The following is a 25,212-nucleotide window of genomic DNA, read 5'->3' on the forward strand; positions in this document are numbered from 1 at the left end:
AAAAATTAAACCCCTTTAAAGTGTTTGCAAGGCAATCACAAAAAATCTGCAAAAAATGTCAAGCAAGCATAATGCTAAAAATAAATATCCACTGTTGGATCATTTTTATTAGAATTGTCAAAAGTTAATTATCAAAGTCAAAATGTGAATAATTCTGTATTTGTTCTATTAATAACACAATTAAATTAAACAAAGATCATATAATTTGTTAACGAGAAAAAAAAGTTTGTTAAAATAACAAATCCGACAACGTTCTTTTTATTTTTATCTTGACGTTTATCCTCGAGCACATGACGCGGTATGAAGAACCATCATCATAGTTAGGTACGCACCGTAATTTCTGAAACGTATTATTGTGGCTTCAAACTTAAGACAATAAAATGCAAAAAACAAAACATTTCGATACTTAATTTATTCGTGTTCTGTTCTCAAAAGGTCAGAAATAAAAAAGATCGCTGTATATTTTATAGATTTTTTAATATAATCTTCGTTTATATCAAATAAATAAAAATTTTTTAATTTTTATTTTTAATTTTATTTAATTTTAATTTTATTTACAAAAAAATATACTCTAAAATGATGAATTTTAGACAAAAAAATGATAAATTGGGATTGTATCAATTTTTTGAGCAATCTATAAAATAATACAGTAATCTAATCTACTTTATCGAAAGTGAATTTTACCTCATTGGGTCTTCGAAGTAGTCTGATGGCACTTGAAACAATTCTGGATCTATATCATTTCGGAAGGCAAACTCTTGAAAAGTTATTTTAGCAGTGACTGTAGGCAGAATTGGTATGTCGATCTTAACTGGGAATCCAGGGGGCAACTTCATAAGTACGAATTGGCGTAGCTTGCTTAAATGCTTAAACGGCGTGATCACTTCCAAAACATTGAGTAGCATATCGACGGTAAGGGGAAAATCTGGACTCATTGCCACAGTAGCTTTGAAAGATTTACTACTTTCTTTATAAACAAGATTTCTTCCTAGAAGTGGACACTGACCAGGTGAAGCAACGATGTATTCATCCCACGTTATATTTGATTTCGGTGGCGGATTCAACGATGCTCTTCTCATAGGAGGCTAAGTAATAAGTAATAAGTAAATAAACATTTATTTTATTTTGTATTAAAATCCTTTAACTGTATACACACATGCACGCATGCACGCATGCACGCACGCACGCACGCACGCACGCACGCACGCACGCGCGCGCATACACACACACGCGCGCGCGCATATTACATCTTAAAATATAACATATTTTCTTTCTTATCTTTCGTATATAACATTCATTAGAAAAATAAACATTATGGCATATAATAAAAATTTAGCTCCTGTTTTACTAATTTTAAACATGAATAGCTTGAAAAAGAACTAATTTATTTTGAATATTGGAAGAAAATATTTATGTAATTTCTTGTTTCATAACTTACTATAATTGCAAGAAACAAAAGTCCCAAAGCAATAATATATGTTATGTTACAACAAAAATATTACCTCGCCATTTTTAAATCCTTGAGAGCTGCCTTTAGTAAGGGATTCCATAATAGCTTTATTTTTTTGAAGATCTTCCTCGCTTAAATGCTCACGACGTTTTCTACTTTCTAATACCATACCATTGATTTGATAAAAATCAGCATGAAAAGCGCCTACCATTTCCTAATTTTAAATATTTATAATAAAATATTATAAATAATAAAATATTATATATTAATTAAAAATATTTTGTCTATATTTTTTTATGTCATTTTTAAGTTAATTTGGTTATTATAAAATATCTCCGATTAAATTATTATTATCTCCCTAAATTATTAAAACTTCTGAAGAATTTAAAGAAAACATGATATGGAACTATGATACTATATATATATATATTACATAGTTTACTGTTAATATCAATATTATTAGGTTTTAAATTGTAACATTTTTATTAAATTATCGTAATTTTTCATTAAGGAGGACCCTAACCGTGAGTCGAAACGTTTGAGGAGAGTTTTGTAATACATCATAAAATTGATTATGCAACAATAACTGGCGTCGGCTTTTAAAGGCTTTTTCCTATTCGTGATTTATTTCACACAGCAGAGATTTAGACATATTAATATGTTAATATCGATACAGAAACATGCTCACCCTTTTGTCCTCTCTAAAAATCCATCCTGTCTGTGCTCTAGAAAATGTGATACTTTTAGTAGACATTTGCGCTACCATAATATCACTAGACATAAGAATATCAACTTCATCCTCTATTTCAAGCTCTGTTTCCTAAATACAAAAAAAGGATTCTTTCAATATAACATATCGATATAATGTAACAATTTTAATATATGTACGTACAAGATTAATGATGTAATAAATAAAAAAATCTAATAACTGCCTAGATTGCTGTTTGTCATTGTAGAACTATCTCAACATAAAATAATATTTATTATGTATGTATATGTTAAGACATCTATCGAAGTGCTAGAGTTTTCATTATATGTATAAATATAAAATATAAAATTTATAGGTATACAAAAGGATATACAAAATAAGTTTTTTGCATATTACACATGTGAAAGCATAAACATAAAGAAAATAAATGGATTTAATGTACTATTAACCTCATATCTCACTCTTTGGAAAAGTTTGGCTTTATTGTCGAGGACAGTCAATGAATGGCTAGGCTTTTGGTCACCATTAAAGATGAAAGATATGTCACCCCTCTCCCACCTCATATCATTAAAATCTACAAGAGTCGTATCCATCCTAATTGAAGCTCCACTTTTGTGTATCTTACATATATCTGACGGCAACACTCTCGAGACTAGCGGTACTAAAAGAACAAACGAATTTATTATTGGCTGATCATTGGACAGGAAATATAAAAAATTATGCAGAATATACAAAATAAAATAAGTCATTTGATTGAATCATTACTAACAAAATTTGTAATAAACTTAATAAGATATATTTTCTTCTCAAAGATTTTTTGTAAAGAGGATATCGATAATTATATACAAATTCTTTTTTAGTTTTCATAAGCGTATATATTAATTTTTTTCATAGGCATTTATAGAATACAATTTTTAATAAAAGGGAAACGTTTTTTAAATGTTAGTGTCTATAAGTTATTCATAGTTTTGGATTTAATCAGCACTCAATTTCATCGAAACTCACCCCAACTTTGAAAATCCCATTTTAATTCCATATAAAAATCACCCATTTGATGCAATGCAGCAACTAAATTCGGCCTTCTTTCTTCCATTTGTTCTCTCGCTTGTTGCTTCAATTTACGTACTAAAGATGATACTATGAAAAACATTTTTAAATTAATCTTACGCATCATAATTATAGAATCATATAAGATGTATCATTCCTACTAGATCATCTGCATGTTTAAATTCACTTGTAACTTATAAAAACTGAAATTAATGCTTTATACTAGGAATTTTTTTTCAAATTATCTAAGTAATAGCTAATTTGTTAAAAGTGAAATATTCTCTGTATAAATATGTTACAATACATTACACAAAATGTAAGTTAAGTAAGAGAAATTAAAACTTAAATTTTAACTATTCTTTTTATAACTAATATATTTCTTATCAAAATAGGTAATTTCTAAATCTATTATTATTATTTCATACGAACTGGTTATTCTATCTCCGTAACTAATTGCTTCGGCCAATGGACTCCAACCAGCTAGATTCTTCACCTTTACAGGTGCCCCGTGTGTAAGCAATAATTGAACACATGCTGTAACATAATGAAACAAACTATATATCCAATCTATTTCAATTTAAAAATTAATTTTAATATTTTACAGCCTCAATTTTAACATTTGAATTTTATGAGTATATATAAAACTCGTTATCAGTTTATATATCGTGTTTTTAACATCTGAACAGATGGAATAAAATTTTTTAAACATTCTAATGCGATGAAATAAGACAAAAGATGTCCGTACCTTTTCTTCCTAACATCACAGCTAAATGCAAAGGTGTGTTTCCTGTAACATACATACATGAAAGATTTAAGTATATAAATATATCTTTCTGCAGAATTCCAAAAATTTTGGAACAAACAGTTTTTATTGCAATAACTGTTTTTTGTATTTGCATCCATTTCGAGAAATTCAGCAAAATCTTTTTGTGGGATAGTTTTACTTTCTTAAAAAAATTAAGCAGATGGAGGATTTTAAGTATGACGGTCAGAGAATCGTTTTGGCTAATTTCAATCAAAATCTCATTGTTATACAAGAACTTTCAACTTTCTTTTCATATCTATTGTGGACAATTTTAGAAATTTAACTATTTTGACTTCCCATATTTTTAAAACTATCCCTATGCTCAACTTAAAATTTGTCTGAGACTAATGTGTCATACAGCATTGTTTGAGATTAACGTTCCATCATATAGCATACATACAATTTGATTTGAAATTGCAGGGCCATGTAAAAATCAGCAAAGTTTGCAGTCACTCGTTCACAAGCATAACAATAAGTCATCACAATGAAAATGATGTCAAATATCTTCAAAATGACATTATCATGCTTTGTTGTTTTGCTTGGGTTTGTTTTTGACAGACTGGTCTAACCGGGAAATGATCAACTCCCTTGTAGTATTAAATTTTTATAAAGGAAGCAAACCTTGTTTATCCTTTTCAGCAATATCATGTGTACCAATCAAGATCTTCAGCGTCTTCACGTCCCCTTGAAATATACATCTGTGAAGCGGATACTCCTCGTTCTCCTGCGCCATGATCATCGGCATCCGAGATCCCTATCATGCGCGTTACAACGGCAGAACTGAACACAAACTTTGACGTTTCGTATTACAACATGTGCCATGCATGACGTCGACGCGGATCATCACGATTACTGACGTTAACTGGACGTTAACAGGTATCATAATGCACGCAAGTCTCGCCCTCCGGCGAGCTTGCAACTTGACATGTTGACACTTTGATTAATATATACTTTTACGTAATTGTCATATTTCTTTCCCCTTCTCCTCTTATCTTATAGTACCTTTATCGACACTTCCTTGTGTTAAACAACAATACTTCTGTAAGTTCAAATCTTGGCGCCTCCGTGGGAATCGCAATCAACATTATGATCGTGTTTGCTTCAATTATTCTCAATTCTTCTCAAATTTATAGCTCCAAGTTCCCTTCCCGTTAGTTACGGAACACTTGTACGGCCGAATGCAAAATGCGCGCGCGCGCGCGTGTGTGTGCGCGCGCGTGTGTCTGTGTTGTGTGTATGTGATGTATGTATGTGTATACTTTGAGGCCTAACCGCTCTTCCCTAATAGGATATCAACTTGGCAGTGTACTCGACGGAGTCACTGCGATACGGATGGCCGAAAATGACAGGTCGGCAATTTTTAACCCTCGTGAGCCTCGTTACATTTGTTCGCACGACTGACACGCTCCGTCTCGAGGAACATATTCGGAAAATCGGTGCGATCGTGCGATCGTACAACCGAGTAAACGTCAACGCACATTGAAGGAAAAGCGATCGTCCGAGAAAGCTATTCACTCATGGCAAACATGGCACTCCGGAACATGTTCAACGATTGTATCGCGCTTGATGACATTCGACGCGCGCGTAATTATTATATTTACTGAACGTACGCGAAAATGTTCTTACGCTCGCAGACAAGCCCGTAATGCGGCCACACCGGCATTTGCATCTGGTGGGACTTACGGTGGCAAAAATCACCGTTCGATATCGCCGCCTACACTCATTTTAAAATTGGCGACAAGCAGCCACGTTCATGAGGATGAACCTATAATTAGCCAATTCGTCGGATATTTTGAGAATGACATTGACATAATTTTTCAAAATTGTTATAATCAGTTTCAAAATTTTTCAAAATTTCTATGTAATTGTATACCTTTTTAAACAATTTTACAAATTTTTTATATGAATTGGAACACTTTAAAAGAGAAAATCATAGAACTCCTCATATATGTGCGAATTCTGGAATATTCTAATTCTTCTTTCTCTAAGCAAACTTGAAAAAAATCAAAGACGTTTAGGATATTTTTAGAGAATCTTTTATAAATTTAAAATATGGGAAATTGTTAAAAATATTACGAGATCATTAAGCCCTTGTACACTAGTGTCATCTGCATCTATTCTCAAATGATAAACTACGTAGTCACATCGTTTTGAACTTAGCCGATATGTCAGTAAGCCCTCCACAGTCTTAAAATATTTAATATAAATTATCCAAATGTTTTATTAAACATAATTAAATATAATTAAAAACACAAGAAAATAAATAAAATAATAATGACGCCTAATTAAAATTTTGTTTTATTGTTAAGCGGGGAGCACAGATTCTTGTCTAACGTCCCAGCAAACGAGAATGGATTGAAATGGATTGAAATGAATTCAGATTTTCAGAAATATCGATTCACGAATATTAAAATGAATGCTTTTCATCCTGAAAGCATTTTTATTCATTTATAGGAATTGCATGGAGCATATCTCTATGTCTTTCAATCTAAAACTAATATTAGCTTTTTCTGTGTATTGTGAAATACTGTTCAATTCAAAATTTTGAATAGGAGATGCAATTTTTCAATCCAATTGCATCCAATTGAATCAAATTAAATCCAAAAAAAAATATTCGCTATTTAAAATACGCATTCAGATAGAAAAAAATTTCAATCCATTCTCGTTTACTGGAATCTTGTCATTTTGCTTCTTATCCGATTTTTTGTTTTATATCGCCCGAGATAAAAGTTAACGAAAGAAACAAGAAATACAAAAATTGTTAATAAAACGGTTGCAAAAGAGAAAAAAGCAAAAGGTAAAAAACAAAAAATAAGAAATAAAGAGCACATTGTAAAATAGGCTTTAAACGTGACGATTTCACGATTTTGCTTTGTATATTATGTTAGATACATTTCGAAAGGAATGAAACTAGTATGACATCAATAAGTAAAAAATGAGTTATACCTTCGATTTTAATAAATAACATAAATAAAATTAATCAATCACTAGAAAATGTTGGTAATTCATTTGTTGTCTTATGATGGAAAAAAAATCTTTAAAAAAAAAATCTTTAAAAAAAAAATTTACGCCAAGTGCTTAAAAAAGGTGTTGAATATATTCTTCTTAATCAAAAACGGATATAATAATAAATGTAATTAACCAAGTATTTCACGCAAGACAAATAAGACTAAAAGTAATTAATAAAAAAACAGATAAATGTACAAAAAAATCACATAAAAATAAATTGTCCTATTCAATATTGAATAGGAAAGGAAAAAATAAAAATTTAAGGGACCACTCACATTCTATAAAATTTGCAGAATTTTATACAAAATGATTTTATACAAAAATGATAAATATGATATTTATTTAATATTATTTTTTAATTTAAATACATTTCTTAAATGTATTTCTTATATTGCTAATTTTAGAAAGAAACTTATTCGATACGAACAGCATACATAAAAGTATCTATTATTGCATTAATAAGGAATAACATTTTTCTATTATATAAAAAATAATTTGCACTTTTCTGGTCTGTAATTTAATATTAATTTTTTTTCAAAAAATGAATATATAATCTTATATAATCTGAAAGTAAATAAATAAAATGTTTTTAACAAGAAAGAATTAGACATAGATTAATGTATCATCGATTGTCCACACGTCATTATCAAATTTCTGAAGTAGTTCTATTAAACGATCGTATAGTAGGATTTTAATATCAATGGCCCATAAAAAATCCAAATGGGTAAACAATTTATGTTGATTTTCCTCCAACAGAATTACATTCGGCAGATGCCTATATATTTCGAGGACATTCTGGGAACAAAATGTAGAAGACTATGAAATTAATACGTTATTCCGAGTGAACATCGGACAGATAGTTTAAAACCCATTTCATTATAAAAAACTATAAAAATAAACAAAATTTATTTTAAAGATAAAAAAATAGCACTTTAAGATAGTGTAGACAAAACAGAATTAAATTTCTTTAACCGCAATATCATTCAATATGACCGAAATCATTGTTTTTTACTGATTCCAATTTTTCGAAAATGTAATGTGATAGAATTTTTCTGAGCACACGGATTCCAGCGGCAAAAAATCTTCGAAAAATAACATTTCACACATGCCAAAGACAAAAAGAAATTACATTTTATCGGACAATGTAATATAAAAAGAAAATTATGCGATTCAATCTTTTAGAATGTCAAAGAATTCAAAATAATCTAAATTATTTATAAAGAAAAAAATATTTTTGATTCGTTGGTTTTTTTATAACATACTAGTTAATTGAATATTAATTAATTGTGAGATGATATAGTAGTTTAAATTAAAATCTTTCCTTAATCGTTTTCTTGGCTACTCATTAGATTTTTATATAAATGTATAAAAGTAGCTGGCAAAATAAACAAATAAATTTCTTGTATATAACGTATACATATAGATAATTGAAAAATTTTATTCCTTTTTTTCCGATATTTTTTAATTAAAAATGTTTTATACATATAAAATTCAAAAGTGATCTTACCGATTTTAAAGCAATCATATCGTTAGCACCGTAGAACAAAGCTAAAGGAGCAGTAATTTTTTTAAAATCATACGTTAGAGGTGATATCTGTTCATATTGCTTGTAATTGTCAGCATATCCATAGTCGTAAGTTTGAAATTTCTCTGCAATAATTAATATTATTTTTCCACATAGATATGGAATTGAAATTAAGAGATATTCACAAATTTGTTATTTTTATTTAGATAAACATAAAATGTCATGTAACTGTAAACAACGTACTTATAATAAATACTGTAATTAATACTGCAATAGTATAATACTGTAATATTGTAATACTAATAAATACTATAACTAATAAATCAAATTGTTATAATAATTTCATTAATAAAATTCTATCAATCTTATTAAATTATTAAATTATTATACCATTGTACTGTGTAATATAATAGTTTTCCTCTTTAATACATATTTGAAGGGAAGAGAAATACTCACTTGTAATCATATTTTGGATATAATGTTCAAATGTTCGCACGGAAGCGCCGTCTGGATAATTCGATAATATTTCCGGTAATACCGTCTGCAACGAAAGGCTTCATTAAAAACAATTTTGATTTATTATACGTAAAAATATAGAAATTTTATTTTGTAATTTTTATAGTTTTTATAAAAAATAGTGTTACAATTTGCAAAATCGTGCTAAATTGCAAATGTACCTACAGTATTAAATTGCTCTGGATTAGATCCGGCGATTAGAAATATTATTGCAATGCAAACAATCTGAGTAATTGCCTTATCTGTACACAATGTTCTTCCCACCTTGATACTCGTTGATGATAAGGAGGCCACTTCATATATTTCATTAGAATAAAGAAATTCCTAAACAAAAATAAAATATGTAAATATTGAATTGTAATTGAGATTATATAGCATATAATATAAGGAGCAAATGTAATATTATAATAATTATATATTAATTTCTACAAAATACACATAATAATTAAAATGCATAAACTATGTAGTTGAGACCAGAGGTGAAAGTAACACGGAACGAATGTGAACTTTGTAACTGAAACAAATAAACGAATTGAAACATGTTCTAGCATATTGATTTCACTCTACTTCAGTTATGCGCGAGACATTAGGTTGAACGGTTATTTGTATAGTGGTTTGTGGTGAAGAATCACATTAAAAATAACACTTTAATCTCTATTATTTTTATAAATATTTTTAATGTTATTCACCTTTTATTCACCTTTTAATTGTTTATTATTATTTTTCTTTTTTATCATTTATATATTGATATTAAAAAATTTATTTATGTTTGGGTTTTTTTATATATGACACATTTATAAATAAATCTGAAGAAATTCTAAGAACATAAAGATAATACTTCAGTATTAAGAAAAAGGATAAAAAACAAGAAAATAATTCAGTGCATGGAATGTTAACAATGTGAGTGTTAAAAAAGGATTTTGCTTCGTTTATCTTGTTGAAAAAATTAATTTTTTTTCTTTTCGTATTTCAAAAATCTAGTGAAATTAAAATATACTTGTAAGTTTTAAGTATTAATTCAAATAGAACGCTTTCACACTTGTTTGCTTCTCTATTCTCTTGCCTTGTTTAAATAAATGATCACTTATTATAGTTACAGATTTAATTTAATTTTTATAATAGATTATTATAATTAGAATATCACATTTATAAATTTTTAAAATTTGTCTGAATTTTATAAAAAATGCAGAACACATAGAAGATACATATATATAAACATATAGAAGAAATTTAGAGGTAAAATACATAATATTATAAAGAAAACGTTTTAATTAATTATTTTAATTATTTTAATTACTTTAATTAGTTATTTATTTGATAGCTGTACATAACTTTATTAATCATCATTTTATAATTAATAAATATATTAAATAAAATGTCGCGATTAAAGTTATTTTCCTTAAAATTATTAGGCTAATAAGAAAGATAATGTTGATACAAAAAAATATATAAAATATATTTTTCTTTTTCTTAAAATACGATTGATGTCTGATTCTTACCACAATCTTTGGTATTTTATTAAAAATATTTTCCGGTAAGGGAATTCTTTCTTTCCAAATAGCAATCGGAGCAAGGCAGATTCCCAATTCTATTTTTGCATTGTATTCAGGTTTCATGGATAATAAAATAAATAACGTAGTAGTTCCCATCGAGTGACCGATGTAGTGCAAAGTTTGTTGTTTTGTGTAACTAAGTACGTAATCGATCATAGCTGGCAGGTCTCTCGTTCCCATCTCGTGATAACTGGACAATAAAAAGTTAATTCTATTTTCTTTATTATTTTTTTAATGCTGTAAAACACTGATTATTCGTTACAAACTTTTTAACTCAATCAGGATCGATTTTTTTCTTAACGAGAATGTCGAAATATACAGTGTGTAAAATTATAGGGTTTTAAAATGCCATAACTTATTTTTAAAGAATCAGTTACACACTAAACAAATTTAAAGTTAATATTAAACAAATTTAAAGAAATATTATTTAAAATAGTTAACTATAATTTCTTTTAAAAGTATGTACATTATTTATTTGTTTATGTCATACAGTAAACAATATTTAACTTGCTTTTGAATAATGTTTTTTAGATTTCATTTTTTAACTTGTTTCTTTACTCAATTATAGCATTTTAAATCCCACAATTATTTTATTTACACATGTGTATAAATACACATGTGCACAGTATTACGAATTTTCATATATTTTATTAATGAAAAATTGATTTTTTTTTAATTTGATGTTCTAAGTAAAATATGTTAAATAAAATTTAAGAAATATAAGATAAAAATAAATGATTAAAATGTCGAAAAAGAGTAAAAATTTCTTTAGATAATACTAGAATAAAATTTTACCTAAATTGCCAAAATTCCTTATTTCTTGGAGATATTTTTGTATGTGATCTGCAATAAGAAGTTCCTCTGAAATTTCCAAGCCATACGTCGTATCCTTTATCAGCCAATAAGAACGCTACAAGATAAGAATATAAATTAGTTTTCTCATTATATTATCGAGTCAATTATTAGTACTCATTATTATAAAAATTTAATTGCTTCCTTCCTTATCATATATTTACCTTGGTAATGTTCTATTTAAAGTTTTTGTTTGAAGTGTATTATCTGTTTTTTTTAAATATAAGATATTTTGTTGTTTAAAATATTTCGTTGTTTTAACAAAAAATTTAAATTATTAAAAACATTCTAATTTGATTAAAAAAGTAAAATAAAAGCTTGATTTAATAAGATCATCTTTTATCAATGTAATATAATAAATCTATTTTTATTAAGTGTATTTTAATAAATCGTTTCTTGTTATATAAATTGATAAATTTTATATTCGGAGAATTTTATTAAATCGATGCTGCTGTTTTTACGATAACAAAGATGATTAAAATAACAAAGTATTATTTATTAATTTTCTGAATTTAACAAATCTTGGTCAAATTTTATAAGATAATTTATTTATAAATTAACAGTTAAGATTCCTAATAAAGCTAATCTATTTACTTGCTAAATTCGTTAAATTTTTTTGTTTCTCGAAACTTAAGTGTTTATTATTTTGCCTCTATAAGATAATCTCTTGATCTATATTTCACATAATAAATATTCATCAAGACTTTCACCTGAGTTTCATTGTCCCCCTTATAAGTTCTCAAAAATAAGTAATGTCAAGGTAAACATGTTGAGTCTTCAATTTTAGCGTAAACTGGACAAACAATCATACACATGCGTACGTATATATGTGAGTGTATATGCAATTAACACAATATCATGTTCAGAGCAGTGAGACTTGAAAATATGAGATATTGAAAATTTCACAGTTCGTGCTTAGATTAGCAATATAAAATATTTGTTGTTCTTTTAATTATTACATCTATCTATATAATGTATATATTTAATTATTTCACTTTTTGATAAATTAAGACATAGATTCATTTGAGGCATTAGGAATCAGCATTATTTGCACAAATATAATCAATGATAAAAAAATATATATATATAAATATAATTTAATAATTTCTGGACGTTTCGGCTTTGTTTTGAGCAGTAAATACATCTTCAGTAAATACATATATAAATAATTACCGACATTGAACAATTATATCGTTGTTTAATAAATCTCAAAATACATCTCATGTTTTTTCCAAATGCACATTGCATAGATCAAGTAATGATACGCGATGATCAACATTAATCGATGTTGTGACACTGCAGTTTCATAGCTGAGTGATGATGGATTGATCATCTCAATGCTAAATCAAAACAAGTATTTTCCTTACATAAGAAACTTGATGGAATTTGTAATATTAAATTTAAATATTATAAAAATTTTTTTATTCATCTCATAGACCAAGCAATCCGCATTTTACAATAGTTCATCAATTAATAATACGAAGAATATAAAGAACAAAATGAATATTGCACCATTAGACAAATTTTAAGTTTAAAAATTGGTCGACAAGAAGCGCTGACTCCTAATGTCTCGTGAATCTATGTTTTAATTTATAATTAAAGGAGTCTTTAAAATAGTTATTTCTTAAAATAATTATTTTTATTATTTATTATTATTCACTTTTTGATATATAGAAATAGAATTGTTTAAATTGTGCTGTGAAAGATTTTACACAAATTTAAAATGAATACAGAAAGTGAAATGTGAGAAATTCCGCTTGAAGTTATATTACTGATTTTTTTTTGCTGATTTGCTTGAAGTTATATTGCTATTATGACAAAATTATTCGGAATTTGATTAATATATCAGGTCATAATAATCAATACATATATCACTCACCAAGATCTTTCTCAGGACCAATCATCACCCAGCAGTCAGATGAACATATAATACCATGTTGAAGAAACACAATTTTTTTTCTTTGGTAATCTTTAGACAGTGGACTTCTTAATATCCTATGTATTACTAAGATATAACCATCTTCTGTTATGACATAATGTTCTTCGGTTAGGTAATCATATTTCTCTACCAATCCGGTCTGCATAGATATATCCCAGAGCGAAATAAAAGCAAAATTGTCGTTAATTTAAAACAATTAATGCAGCAAAATATTTCTTTTATCTAAGTAATTAATTTTCTTTGTTAATGTATATATAATTGCACTATTGTTTTTTTGAGTACATATTAAGAGACAATCTCATACTCACAAAGTCCAACGTAGTTACATTGTTTGCTGTTTGAATTTGTTCTGGCTTCCTTACTCTTATTATACCGGGATCCTTAGGAAAAAGATAGTTGAATATTGTTTTCTGAGAAAATGCAAAGTTTTCCCAAAGATTCAGTTTTGCTTCCAGTAAAACTGCAGTAAGCATAAATACGTTGAAAGCAAGTTTTATGCTCATTCTCATTGAAGTGTCGATACTTGAAAATGTAAATTACAACTTGCAAGTGCCGACTATTAGATATAAGTTTTATCCGGTTTTATGGCGTCTGTCATCATTTGCAGTTCAGAAAACCTACAAATATAATTGGTATTAGTTTATTGATTAATTATTTGGCGTTGATTCTTTGTTAACATGAAGAATAATTATTAATTTTTTTCATCTAATAATTAAATTATAATTTTGTTAGAGTTTGTAAAATTTGTTTAAAAAAATTAAATTTATTTAAATTTTAAGTTTAAATGTTTAGAAAATTTGTTTAAACAAAATTATAAAGTTTGTTATTTGTTTTTTCATTAAAGCTTACTTTATAAAAAGTAAATATAAAAGTTGAATTGTTTATTAATAAATTACGCTAATAAAAACTTCAAGTAATATTCGAATATATTCTAATATTAAATCTTTTATTCTTATTTTTATTTTTGATAAATTCAGTAAAGAATTAATCATGAACGCAAGTATATATACATATACTGTAGATATATATATATATATATATACATATAGATGTAAATTTATTATTAAATAAGTCATAAGGGACTATTTTAAACAACCTATTTTAAAATGCAATTTTTATATCCACTGGATTGCTAATCCATCCATATTTTGTAATCGATGTTTAATTATGCGTGGTTTGGTAATTTTAATACTTTAAAACTGGAATTTGCGTGAATGTAAATGGCTCGAATATTGGGTAGAGAGGGCAAAAAACATTGGAAGGTGAAGAATGACCACTCAGATTCTGATACGTGAAAATTGCTACTAGACACTGCAAACAACCGCCATATAATATATAAATTATGCACGATTTCTAAATCGTTCATTGACTTTAAGACTGGTGATTAAAGTTAACAAATTTAATTTGAATTAGGATGTAACTTCAATCTAAATTTTTTTTAATAAAGCAAGCAAAAAAATTCTTTAAATTTATCACGATTTAAGTGAGTATTTTAATCTGATACTAAGAAAAAGATTTGTGAGGTGTTTTTAAGTTGTACTATATACATTTTTATGTTTAAAGTAGCGTCTACGATGAGATGTTAAGGCATAAAGCCTTTGAGCTTTAAACTGTAAGAAATTGTACAATCAGAATCGAATATGAAAGGAATGATCAGCTATGATTGATTAATTTCTTAAGGTTTAAGTTTTACGTTTTAAAATTTCGTTGTAAATGCCGCTTAATACTCTGTAAACGCGCTTAAAAGCAATTTATTTATTATCAAGCATTAAATTGAAAAAAAAGTGGAAAATGTGAATGAGTGTGTATTAACTTTTTATTTTTCTGAGTTTACGAAACATGTAATAAAAATTAAATGTAAAAACAATAATCTATCTATTTTTTGTTCTATTATTTTTTTAGACTTTGTCTTTATAAATTTTATAGTATATACATGCTTTCTAAGATCTATGAATTTCTGGATAGTAAATTCTCTCAATTTATATTAAATTTCAAATTTTGTTAGTTATTGTCAACATTACAAATATTAATAACTTAATCGATTTATGTCACAATTTTGAAAATGTAATTTTTAGAAATGAGAATTTCCTTATATGTTTTTACTTACGTAATTATTATTTATATTAATGTACTCACAGTATATTTAGGAGGTATAGAAATAGCTTAAACTAACGAGTCAAAAATTAGAAAGGTGACAGCAATTAATTATGTTTGAACGCAAATTGATTTTACGTTAACTGTCACATGCGGCGGATAAATCGAAACTGTGTAACAAATGTACTGCTTACACAGATATATAGAAACGCGGTCTTACAACGATAATCGGTGACTTCTCAAGGCCGTGTGTAATTTCGCGATACTGCACAAACTGGCCTTTTAAATCGCCTCTTATCGGGTAAGGTTAGGTAATATTTAAACATTTTAAATTATTAAATAATTTGCTGGAATCGTTAAAAATTAATTTTATAATTGGTTGTCATATGTCGTATATATGTTCATTTAATTTCATTTTGCAAATCATGCGTTTGTTCTAAAACACCGTGATACCGCTTTGTAGATAGTTGCAGCGATTGGGTTCGTTAGAAAATAACATTCTTAGAAGTTAGTTGCAATCAAAGTTTGCGAAATGAATGAGGTAAAATGATAAAAGATATTGTCCGTCGTAAAAATTACAAAAAATCTTGGAAAATATTTCTAAAAGACACAATTAGATTTACCACTCATACTTTTTTTTAAGAGTACATGATGTATTCTTTTTTGGTCGTAAAATTTCTGGTTATTAACTAAAATTTTATATTTATAAAACTTTTAATATAAAAATTATGTTTTAAAAATCTTATTCCATTAAATACTTTCATTTAATTTATAAAAAATATACCTCTTCCTTCCGCTTACAGATCATATTTTTTTTTTAAATGTACTTATGTAATCTTTCGTTGTTTTTTCAGATATAACTCTAAACGCACAGTAAAATCTGTGAAAGCGATTTGGTAAATAACAAAATAGATGATGGTAAAAATAAAATCTAATTAATAAATAATTAATTTATGATAAGTAATTGAAAAAACTTATAATAAGTGATTGAGAAATTATGAAAAATTATGCTATTGCTTTTGTGTAAACGCTGCGCTAATGCTATTTTGCTAAGGATTCAGTTAATTGTATCGAACATAAACCGCCAACTATTTAAAATATTCCATAATTGCTGTTAGGTAATAAAGTTGGAAAAAGAGCGGGAAAAAAATGGCATCAGCGATAAATGAGCAAACTGAAAAGTGATCGAAAAAAGTATAAGTCCAACATAAATCTATTTTGAAAAAGTTATGCTTCGATAATGATTGCCCACGATCTGCCACTACCATCCAGAATGCATTTCTTCAAGATATATTCCCAAGTAGAACACAGAATCATAATTAATGACGTTTAATTCTGTCCGATGGTTTGCATCATTTGACATCTACTCTGATTAGAGAAAAATTTAACAATTTTTTTATCCTCCAATCTTGTGGGTTGAATTAATGATGTTTCATGTTCTTTTATTGCTAGAGCGTGTAATGTCGATCAATAGCAAAGCTATAATTTTCCAACCCAGGTTAGTGCAAACCCGATCGGGCTGAAAACGTTATAAGTTGTAACGTGATGTAAGTCATCGTGACGTTATTTGTCACTTAAAAGTAAACTTATATAACATTATGATAATATTTTTATGATGTTATGTATTATATATGTTATATATTATGATTTTTATGTTCAGCTATTTTCCGATTCTTTAAGACGGGATGAGTATTTCTGTCTAGACTTGCAAGTTGGTGGATAATATCAAAAAGGGAAGGAATCAGATATACATACGTGCTATTGTGCGCCATTTGTCCGATATATGGAAGCGAAGTTGGAGTGAAAAAAGACGGAATTAAAAGTACACACATTCACCCTCATGACAAGCTGGACCTAACCTTCGGAGCTATTAACTAAGTGTATTTAGGAAGAACGCTCTAAGTGATCAATGAGATCGTATCTTCAACGTCTACAACATTCTTCCTATAAATATAACGTTCTTTCTATAAATCGCTGATTTATCGTCTTAAAATTCAAAATAACTTCAAAACTTGACATGATAAAGTTTAACAACATTACTTTTTGTGATAAAAAATCTATATAAAACATCTACTCTGATTAGAGTTATTTAATAATTTTTTGGTCTGGATAATTAATCAGTAGTATCACAAGTAGAAATTGAAACAAAAAAGTGTTTATTTATTATAATGAATTTATAAAATTTAACAACATTATAAATAAATATTCATTGTACATCAATATTTGAAAATATTTACAAATGTTCATATTACAATTAAAGATATCAGGGCTTGGTCTTATTTCAAATAAATTTATTTAAAATATACATTTTAAATAAAGAAAAAATTAAAACGTTATTTAATATTTATTATTTTAAATAACTTCTTCTGATCTATTTCTTATTTAATATTTTAAATAAGTTGTATCAGTTTTTTATCGATTTTAAATAATTTTTTGGAATCTATTTTATATTTTTTTATTTTAAATAAATTGCATCAGTTACGTTACCAATCAGTAAAAGTGATGATGAATAGTTCAATTATATTTATGATGAAGTATATGTGTGGGATACAAGATATACTCATATGATTCGTTTCAATTTTCCACCTGTGGTTCGCGAAGGATTAATATTATTAAATAAATAATAATTATAGGCTATAGTAAATATAAAAAAATTTGAAACTATATTTATAAATTCATATAGTTATATATTCAAATAAATAAAATCATAAAAAAATAGAAAAACAAACACGTAATATAAAAAAATAGAAAAGCAAGCATATATAAGCAATAAGTCAAGGCTTAATAAAAGTCTTGATTTATTAAAAATTATTTAAATATCTTGTATTTACTATTTAAAACGTTTATTTAAAGTACATATTTCTTATTTTATATTTTAAATAATTTCTTGTAACTTATTTCTTATTTAATATTTTAAATAAATTTTTGGAATCTGTTTTATATTTTTTATTTCAAATAAGTCGTCAGTTACTTTACCGACTCTTACGATTTTTTAAATAAGTTTTTGAAACTTATTTTATATTTTTTATTTTAAATAAGTCTTATCGGTTATTTTACCTAAGATATATATCCAATCTAAATACAAAAAGATTTATTAATAATAATAATAACTTTACTAATAATGGTCGATTGTATTTAATAATATTAAATATCAGAATTTTATACAAAGAATTAAAAAATATAATACAATATTTATTTAATATTAAATCTTTTAAATATGTACTTCAAATATGTACATTAATTAATGTGTTGCTAGTCTTAGAAAAAAATTTTTTTGTTATCAGCTTATTCTTATGAATATGTAAGCAATAATACTTTCTTAGTACATTTGCTAAAAAAAAGAAAGTTTAAAGCATTTTCTGATCCATAATTGAATATTTTTCTTTCAAAGAGAGAGTTTTTTTTTATCAAAAGTATATTCAATATATAATAAAAAAAAATATATATATAAATGTTATATAATAAAAAAACATATATAAGTAAATGTTTTTTCAACAAGAAAATATTAGAAATAGATAAATTCATCATTAATTGTTCGCTCTTGATTGTCAAATTCCTGAAGTAGTTTTATTAAACGATCATATAATAGAGTTTTACCATCGATGGCCCATAAAAAATCTAAATGGGTTAATAATTTATATGGATTTTCTTCCAGCAGGATAACGTTCGGCAGCTGCTTATATGTCTCGAGGACACTCTAAGAACAAAAATATATATGGAAGACAATAAAATTTATAATATAATCAATATCGTGGTTATAACAAACAATATTAAATTAATAATAACTAATAATAATTTAAAAAATAATTACTTCTTAAATATTATTTTCATATACACAATATAAATAATAATATTAGCTCAAAGAATGAGAGGAGTAAGAAAAATAGAAAAGAAGAGAAAAAAAAGGAGAGGGAGAAATGGAAGTAAAAAAAGGGAAATGTAATCTGTTGTAATCGATTTCAAACATACTCAATTTTTACAAAATGGCAAACGTCTGAATTTAAAATGTATAATTTTTTATAAAAAATTGTTTTCCTTGGTTTGCGCCCATAAAAATATATCTTACATAAAAATAATAAAAATGTCTTTACCGATTTTCGAGCAAGCACATCATTAACGGAATAATATAAAGCCAAGGGCGCAGTAACTTTTTTTAAATCGTACATTATGGGCATCATTTGTCCATATTTCTTGTAATTGTCGAAATATCCGTTGTCGTAGGTTTGAAATTTTTCTGCAACAATCAATATTAATTATTTACATAAAATATAAAATTTATATAAAATTTATATAAAATTGAAGAATACCTCAAATTTTTATTTTTTAGATAAAATATTATGTAATTGTGAGCAACATGCTTAAAAGAACTGCTACTTGAACTTTTATTTATATTATTAATATTATTTTATTTATATTATTAATAAAAGTATTGTAATACAAAAATAAGAAACTCTCATAACATTTTAATTACGTTATTTTAAAGCAATTAAATTAATTTCTTTCTTTATAATTAACATAGTTTATATTATAATATTATATGTTTGAAGAAAAGAGGAATACTTACTAGTAATGATATTTTGATACAAATGATTTAATGTTTGCAAGGAAACGCCGGCCGGATAATACGATAATATTTCCGGTAATATCGTCTGCAACGAATGATTTAATTAAAAATAATTTTGATTTGTTGTATATTAGAGTATAAACATTTAATTTTAATTAAAAGCTAAAATGAATTTTTATTAAAAGCTGTAAGCAATGTTGCAATTAACAATATCGTGCTAAGTTGAAGACGTATAATATACAGTATTAAGTTGCGGTATATCAGATCCAGAGGTTAAAAATATTATCGCAATGCAGACAGCCTGAGTAATTGCTTTATCTGTACACAGTGTTCTTCCAATCCTAATATTCGTTGATGATAAGGGGGCTATCTCATATATTTCATTAGACTCAAGGAATTCCTAATAAACAAAAATAAACGTAAAATATAAGAAAACATACGAAAATAGTAAAATATATGTAAACGTACCCTGATTCATTAAATTTCACTGAAATTACTGCACGTTTTGGAACATTTTTCGGCAAAATTTTAGCATTACAGAAAAATTTCATAGTTTAATTTCAGCGATTTTTCAAATATGTTAGCTGAAAAATTTATTTTCAGTGAAATTTCAGCAAATTTTCAGCAATTTCGCAAAACGTGGAATAATCTCAGCGAAATTTTTTCACCAGGATAAAATTGTTTTTGAAACTATACGGGACAATAATACAGCTGGTTGAAGTTTGAAATATTTCTGGAGCGATTTTTTAAAAACGATTTATCTCGTTTCTAGTTTTACACAAAGTAACTTTTAAATATCGTATCAAACTTCAATCAGCTTATTTGTATAGTCAATATAATTACTTTATTGAATATTTGAAACTCTACTAATAATATAGAATTCTATTTACAATATTTACAAAAAAAATTTCATAAAAGAATATTAAACGTTTACTAAAAAAACTTTTGAGGTAAAAAAAACTTGTATAATATAATATCACAATCAATTATTTATTACAATAATAATAAATATAGTAATAAAATAAATATCAAACATATCAATTATTCTCCTAATTATTAGGATAAAATTAATACATATAACTTATATGAAATATATCTTCATTTCTCTTAAAATATGATTTTGATATCTCTTTACCATAATGTTTGGTATTTTCCTACGAATATTTTCCAAAAAAGAAGGTATTTCTTTCCATATAGCGACTGGAGCAAGGCAGATTCCCAGTTTTATTTTTGCATTGTATTCGGGTCTCATGGATAGTAAAGTAAATAAAATGGTAGTTCCCATCGAGTGACCGATGTAGTGCAAAGTTTTTTGTTTTGTATAATTAAGTACATAATCAATCATAGCTGGTAGATCTCTTGTTCCTATTTCGTGATAACTGAATAATGAAATTAAATTTTTTTTCTCTTTTATTATATTATATTTTAATTTTAGCATTAAATATTTGTTATAAATTTTTTAATATCATAATTAAAATTGAGTTTTTCTTAATGAGAAATTTAAAACATGTAATATACCCATTCACAATATTACGAGAGTTTTGATATTACTTTTTTATTAAAATAATTTTAATTATTTTAATTATTTTAATTAAAAATTTTAAGAGAAATCTCTCTAGTTTAAATTAAATAAAATATTTTTTAAAAATATTTCGACTTTTTGTTATTTTAATTATTTTTCTTTATGTACATTTGTCTTATGTTAATTAATTTAAACCAGATTTCTTATAAAATTTTTATAATAATTAAAATCAATATTTTCTTAATAAAAAAATATAAAAGTATATGAAACTGTGCAAAAATGCATTGTATGCTTCAATATTTTTGTTAAGAAAAAAAATCGATCGAAATGAATAATTTAAAAACTTGACTAGTTGCAAAATAAAGTTTTACCTAAATTGCCAAAATTTCTTATTTTGTGGAGATAATTTTATATGTGATCGACAATAAGCATTTCCTCTGATATTTCCAAGCCATACATCATATCCTTCATCAGTCAATAAAAATGCTGGAATACAAGATAATGATACATTAGTTTTCTTATGATCAGATATTATTATTAATAATCATGATAATTCTGTTACACATTTTTTATTTATTCTAGTAGTAGAATATTTTCTTTCAAAGTATAAGTTGTCATCTACAATATTTTGTTATTCTAACAAAAATTTCTTCAAAATGATTATCTAGATAAATAAAAATAGAATGGGATTGTCTTATAAACTCTCTTGTTAACGTAATAAATATACTATTATTAAGCATGTAATAATAAATTTTATGGTATGATCAATTTTATTAGAAAATAGTTAGATGACTTAAATGATTTCACTATTGCTGCTTTGTTAAGACATAACAAAGCTGTTTTTAATTTTTTTTTAATTTAAAATAAAACATAATTAAATTTTTATCAGATAATATAATAAGATATCTCAAATAGAATTAATCTAATGATAGAATAAATCGAATTTGCTAAATTTTTTATTTTTTGAACTTCAATTGTTTACTACTAGTTTCTATCCTATTCTTGATCTGATTTGTTAAAATAAATTCCCAATTCGCCAAAACTCACTATTGTGTTGTTCTATTGTTCCCATTATAAGTTCTTGGGTCAAGTAAAATCAAGGTGAACATATCGGTTAATCATCGATTTTAGTTTCAACTGGATATTCGCCCGAGCGTGTGTGTATGTGTGTGTGAATGTAACATATAGTTATTCCACATCCAGAACTGCGACTTCAAATTGAAAATTCCATGATTTTTGCTGTTAGTGATATTTGTAATTCTTTTAATTTCTACATCAATCTATATAATGTATATATTTATAATGATTCCATTTGTCGTATCCATGACAATAGAATTTCTTCATGTTTTGTGAAAGATTTTATTCAGACTATGAATGAATAGAAAAGAGAAGTTCTAATTCTTAGAACTAGAAATAGAACTAGAAATAGATGAAGAGTTAGTTGAACCGAGATTAAAATTACGTTTAAATTACATTGATAAAAACGGGTGTCATTCGATTAATATATAATAATGACTAGTACAATGTATTGATGATCACTCACCAAGATCTTTGCCAGCACCGATTAATACCCAGGAATCAGATGTGGATAGAATACCATGTTGAAGAAATACAACTTTTCTACTTCCTTGACCTTTAAATAAAGAATTCCTCAATATTCTATGCAGCACCAAGATGTAACCATCTTCTGTTATGACATAATGTTCCTCGGCGGAGTAACCATTTTTCTCTACTAAACCAATCTGCGTAGACATATTGAATTGAATTAAAGAAAGATTCAAGACTTTTCAATAATCTAATATTTACATACAATATTTTACGTAATATAAAAAAGAATATCTATTAACATAAAGGAGACAATATTTTGTACAAAATTGCATGCAATTAATCTGCATTATTAAAATAAAAGTAGTTATAAAAATTAATTTTTTAAATAATTAATATTGCAATGTTTTACATTTACTTTTTTATTCAGTTTCTTTTTTTATTTTTTTTTTTAGTGAATATAATTAATCTTTTAACAATCTCGAAATCTGTTCAAAGCATTCTATAATTTATAATGCAATTGAGATGTTTCTTATTTCATAAACAATGTTTTATTAAAATTTTTGATTGCTTGAAAAAAAAAGAACCTCGATAATTGTATTGTTACTACTTATTATTCGCTAATATAGCAAATGTTTTTTTACATACAAAATTCATTTCATTTTAATTAAAATTCTAATAGTTTATCTCACGATATTATTTTTTGAATGTGTATTTCACGACAAAAGACAATCTTGCACTTACAAAATCCAATGTCGTTACATTATTTATTGCAGTTTTGACTTCTTCTGGCTTCCTCACTCTTATTACACTGTTATCCTTAGAAAATAAATAGTTGAATATTGCTTTTCGAGAGAATACTAAATTTCCCCAGAAGTTTAGTTTTGCTTCCAGTAATACTACAGAAACGATAAGTATGAAAGAAACAAGCTTCATCCTTATTTTTATTGTAATGTCAATGAAATTGTAAAATACAACTTGCAATGTCGATCACTGTAATATTAGATGTAAATTTTATGACATCTGTCTTCATTTGCATTGCAAAAAACCTACGGATATATTTGATATTAGTTTATTCATTAATTATTTAGCGTTGATTTTTTTCTTAACGTGAATATAAAAAAATTCATTACAAATAAAAATGATTTTAATTTTCAATTTTTGAAAATTAAATCAAATATCTACTAAATAAACTACAATTTTATTAGAATTTATAAAATTTATAAAAATTGTTGAAAAAAAATTATAAAGTTTCGTTATCTGTTCGACTAATACTTACTTAGTAAAAAATAAAAATTCACACAACAGCTTATTATAAACGTATACTAATAAAACCTTTAATTAAAATTTTGATATGTTATTAAATATATTCTTATTATTTTTTTCACATACTTCCTTAAGAATTTATTTATTTTAATTAATCTCATGTTTTTACAATATTTACAATATTTTCAATATCTACATATTAATCAATATCTACATTTGTAATGGCTTTTTAATTAAGTCATAATTAGGTTGAGTAACCGATTTTTTAATAAAAAAAAGTAATGTTTTTATGATCGACTGGATTCTTAATCCATATTTCCTAATCGTGATTTGATTATGCGTGGATTAGAAGTTTTAATATGCAGAACAGAAATTTGTGTGACGGTAATTAGAATATCAGGACAGAGGGCAGAAAAGAGGGGCTATATTCTATCTGTGAAAATTGCTAGTGCAATCAACTGTAGTATACCTATGTAATTATGCACGATTTCTAAAGTGTCCTAATAAAATTATTGGCTAATTAAAGAATTTAGCTAAAGAATTTAGCTAAAGAGATTTGAATTAGAATGTGATTTTAATCTAAATTTTTTAATAAGAAAAGACATATTGCTCATGGATCATTAATTAAAGTCAATTACGATTATTTGGATCAAACAAGTCAAGTTAATTTTGAGATTTAACTTTTTTTTAGAATTAATTCTTTTTATATGAATTATTTTGTTTATATACAATACATATTCTATGTATATATATATATATATATATACATATATATATATATATATATATATATATATATATAGTAGTAGTAGTAGT

At 25.9% G+C, this 25,212-nt stretch overlaps 3 protein-coding genes across 3 annotated transcripts; all 3 read right to left on the bottom strand.

Moving 5' to 3' along the window:
* Nucleotides 1-276: 276 nt before the first annotated feature.
* Nucleotides 277-4,756, bottom strand: LOC105621873 (ankyrin repeat domain-containing protein 13C). The gene is made up of 9 exons (XM_012203311.1): nt 4,633-4,756; nt 3,952-3,993; nt 3,636-3,740; nt 3,165-3,296; nt 2,609-2,820; nt 2,139-2,270; nt 1,503-1,664; nt 685-1,085; nt 277-340 (listed from the first exon to the last, which is right to left on the bottom strand). The coding sequence occupies exons 1-9, from the start codon at nt 4,754-4,756 to the stop codon at nt 277-279; spliced, it is 1,374 nt and encodes a 457-aa protein (XP_012058701.1).
* A 2,867-nt stretch (nt 4,757-7,623) lies between these two features.
* Nucleotides 7,624-13,908, bottom strand: LOC105621931 (lipase 1-like). Its single transcript, XM_012203369.1, has 7 exons — nt 13,714-13,908; nt 13,346-13,544; nt 11,410-11,524; nt 10,561-10,804; nt 9,002-9,086; nt 8,528-8,670; nt 7,624-7,815 (listed from the first exon to the last, which is right to left on the bottom strand). The coding sequence occupies exons 1-7, from the start codon at nt 13,906-13,908 to the stop codon at nt 7,624-7,626; spliced, it is 1,173 nt and encodes a 390-aa protein (XP_012058759.1).
* A 5,096-nt stretch (nt 13,909-19,004) lies between these two features.
* On the bottom strand, nt 19,005-23,339 carry LOC105621932 (lipase 3-like). Its single transcript, XM_012203370.1, has 7 exons — nt 23,129-23,339; nt 21,957-22,071; nt 21,199-21,442; nt 20,305-20,463; nt 20,064-20,148; nt 19,591-19,733; nt 19,005-19,196 (listed from the first exon to the last, which is right to left on the bottom strand). Exons 1-7 carry the CDS (start codon nt 23,337-23,339, stop codon nt 19,005-19,007), a joined length of 1,149 nt encoding a protein of 382 aa, XP_012058760.1.
* Nucleotides 23,340-25,212: the final 1,873 nt, after the last annotated feature.

The sequence above is a fragment of the Atta cephalotes genome (assembly GCF_000143395.1).
Source record: "Atta cephalotes unplaced genomic scaffold scaffold00038, whole genome shotgun sequence".
Taxonomy (NCBI): domain Eukaryota; kingdom Metazoa; phylum Arthropoda; class Insecta; order Hymenoptera; family Formicidae; genus Atta; species Atta cephalotes.

Excerpts from the sequence above, each read along its gene's own strand:
- LOC105621873 (XM_012203311.1), bottom strand. The coding sequence starts at position 4,756 with ATGCCGATGATCATGGCGCAGGAGAACGAGGAGTATCCGCTTCACAGA. Across the intron at positions 1,665-2,138 it reads TTTTTAGAGAGGACAAAAGG|GAAATGGTAGGCGCTTTTCA; the intron begins GTGAGCATGTTT and ends ATTTAAAATTAG. Across the intron at positions 341-684 it reads TACTTCGAAGACCCAATGAG|AAATTACGGTGCGTACCTAA; the intron begins GTAAAATTCACT and ends AATACGTTTCAG.
- LOC105621931 (XM_012203369.1), bottom strand. The coding sequence starts at position 13,908 with ATGAGCATAAAACTTGCTTTCAACGTATTTATGCTTACTGCAGTTTTA. Across the intron at positions 13,545-13,713 it reads ATGTAACTACGTTGGACTTT|ACCGGATTGGTAGAGAAATA; the intron begins GTGAGTATGAGA and ends ATATCTATGCAG. Across the intron at positions 9,087-10,560 it reads ATAAAATACCAAAGATTGTG|ACGGTATTACCGGAAATATT; the intron begins GTAAGAATCAGA and ends CTTTCGTTGCAG.
- LOC105621932 (XM_012203370.1), bottom strand. The coding sequence starts at position 23,339 with ATGTCTACGCAGATTGGTTTAGTAGAGAAAAATGGTTACTCCGCCGAG. Across the intron at positions 22,072-23,128 it reads CGGTGCTGGCAAAGATCTTG|CATTTTTATTGACTGATGAA; the intron begins GTGAGTGATCAT and ends CTTGTATTCCAG. Across the intron at positions 20,149-20,304 it reads ATATACCGCAACTTAATACT|ACGATATTACCGGAAATATT; the intron begins GTATATTATACG and ends CATTCGTTGCAG.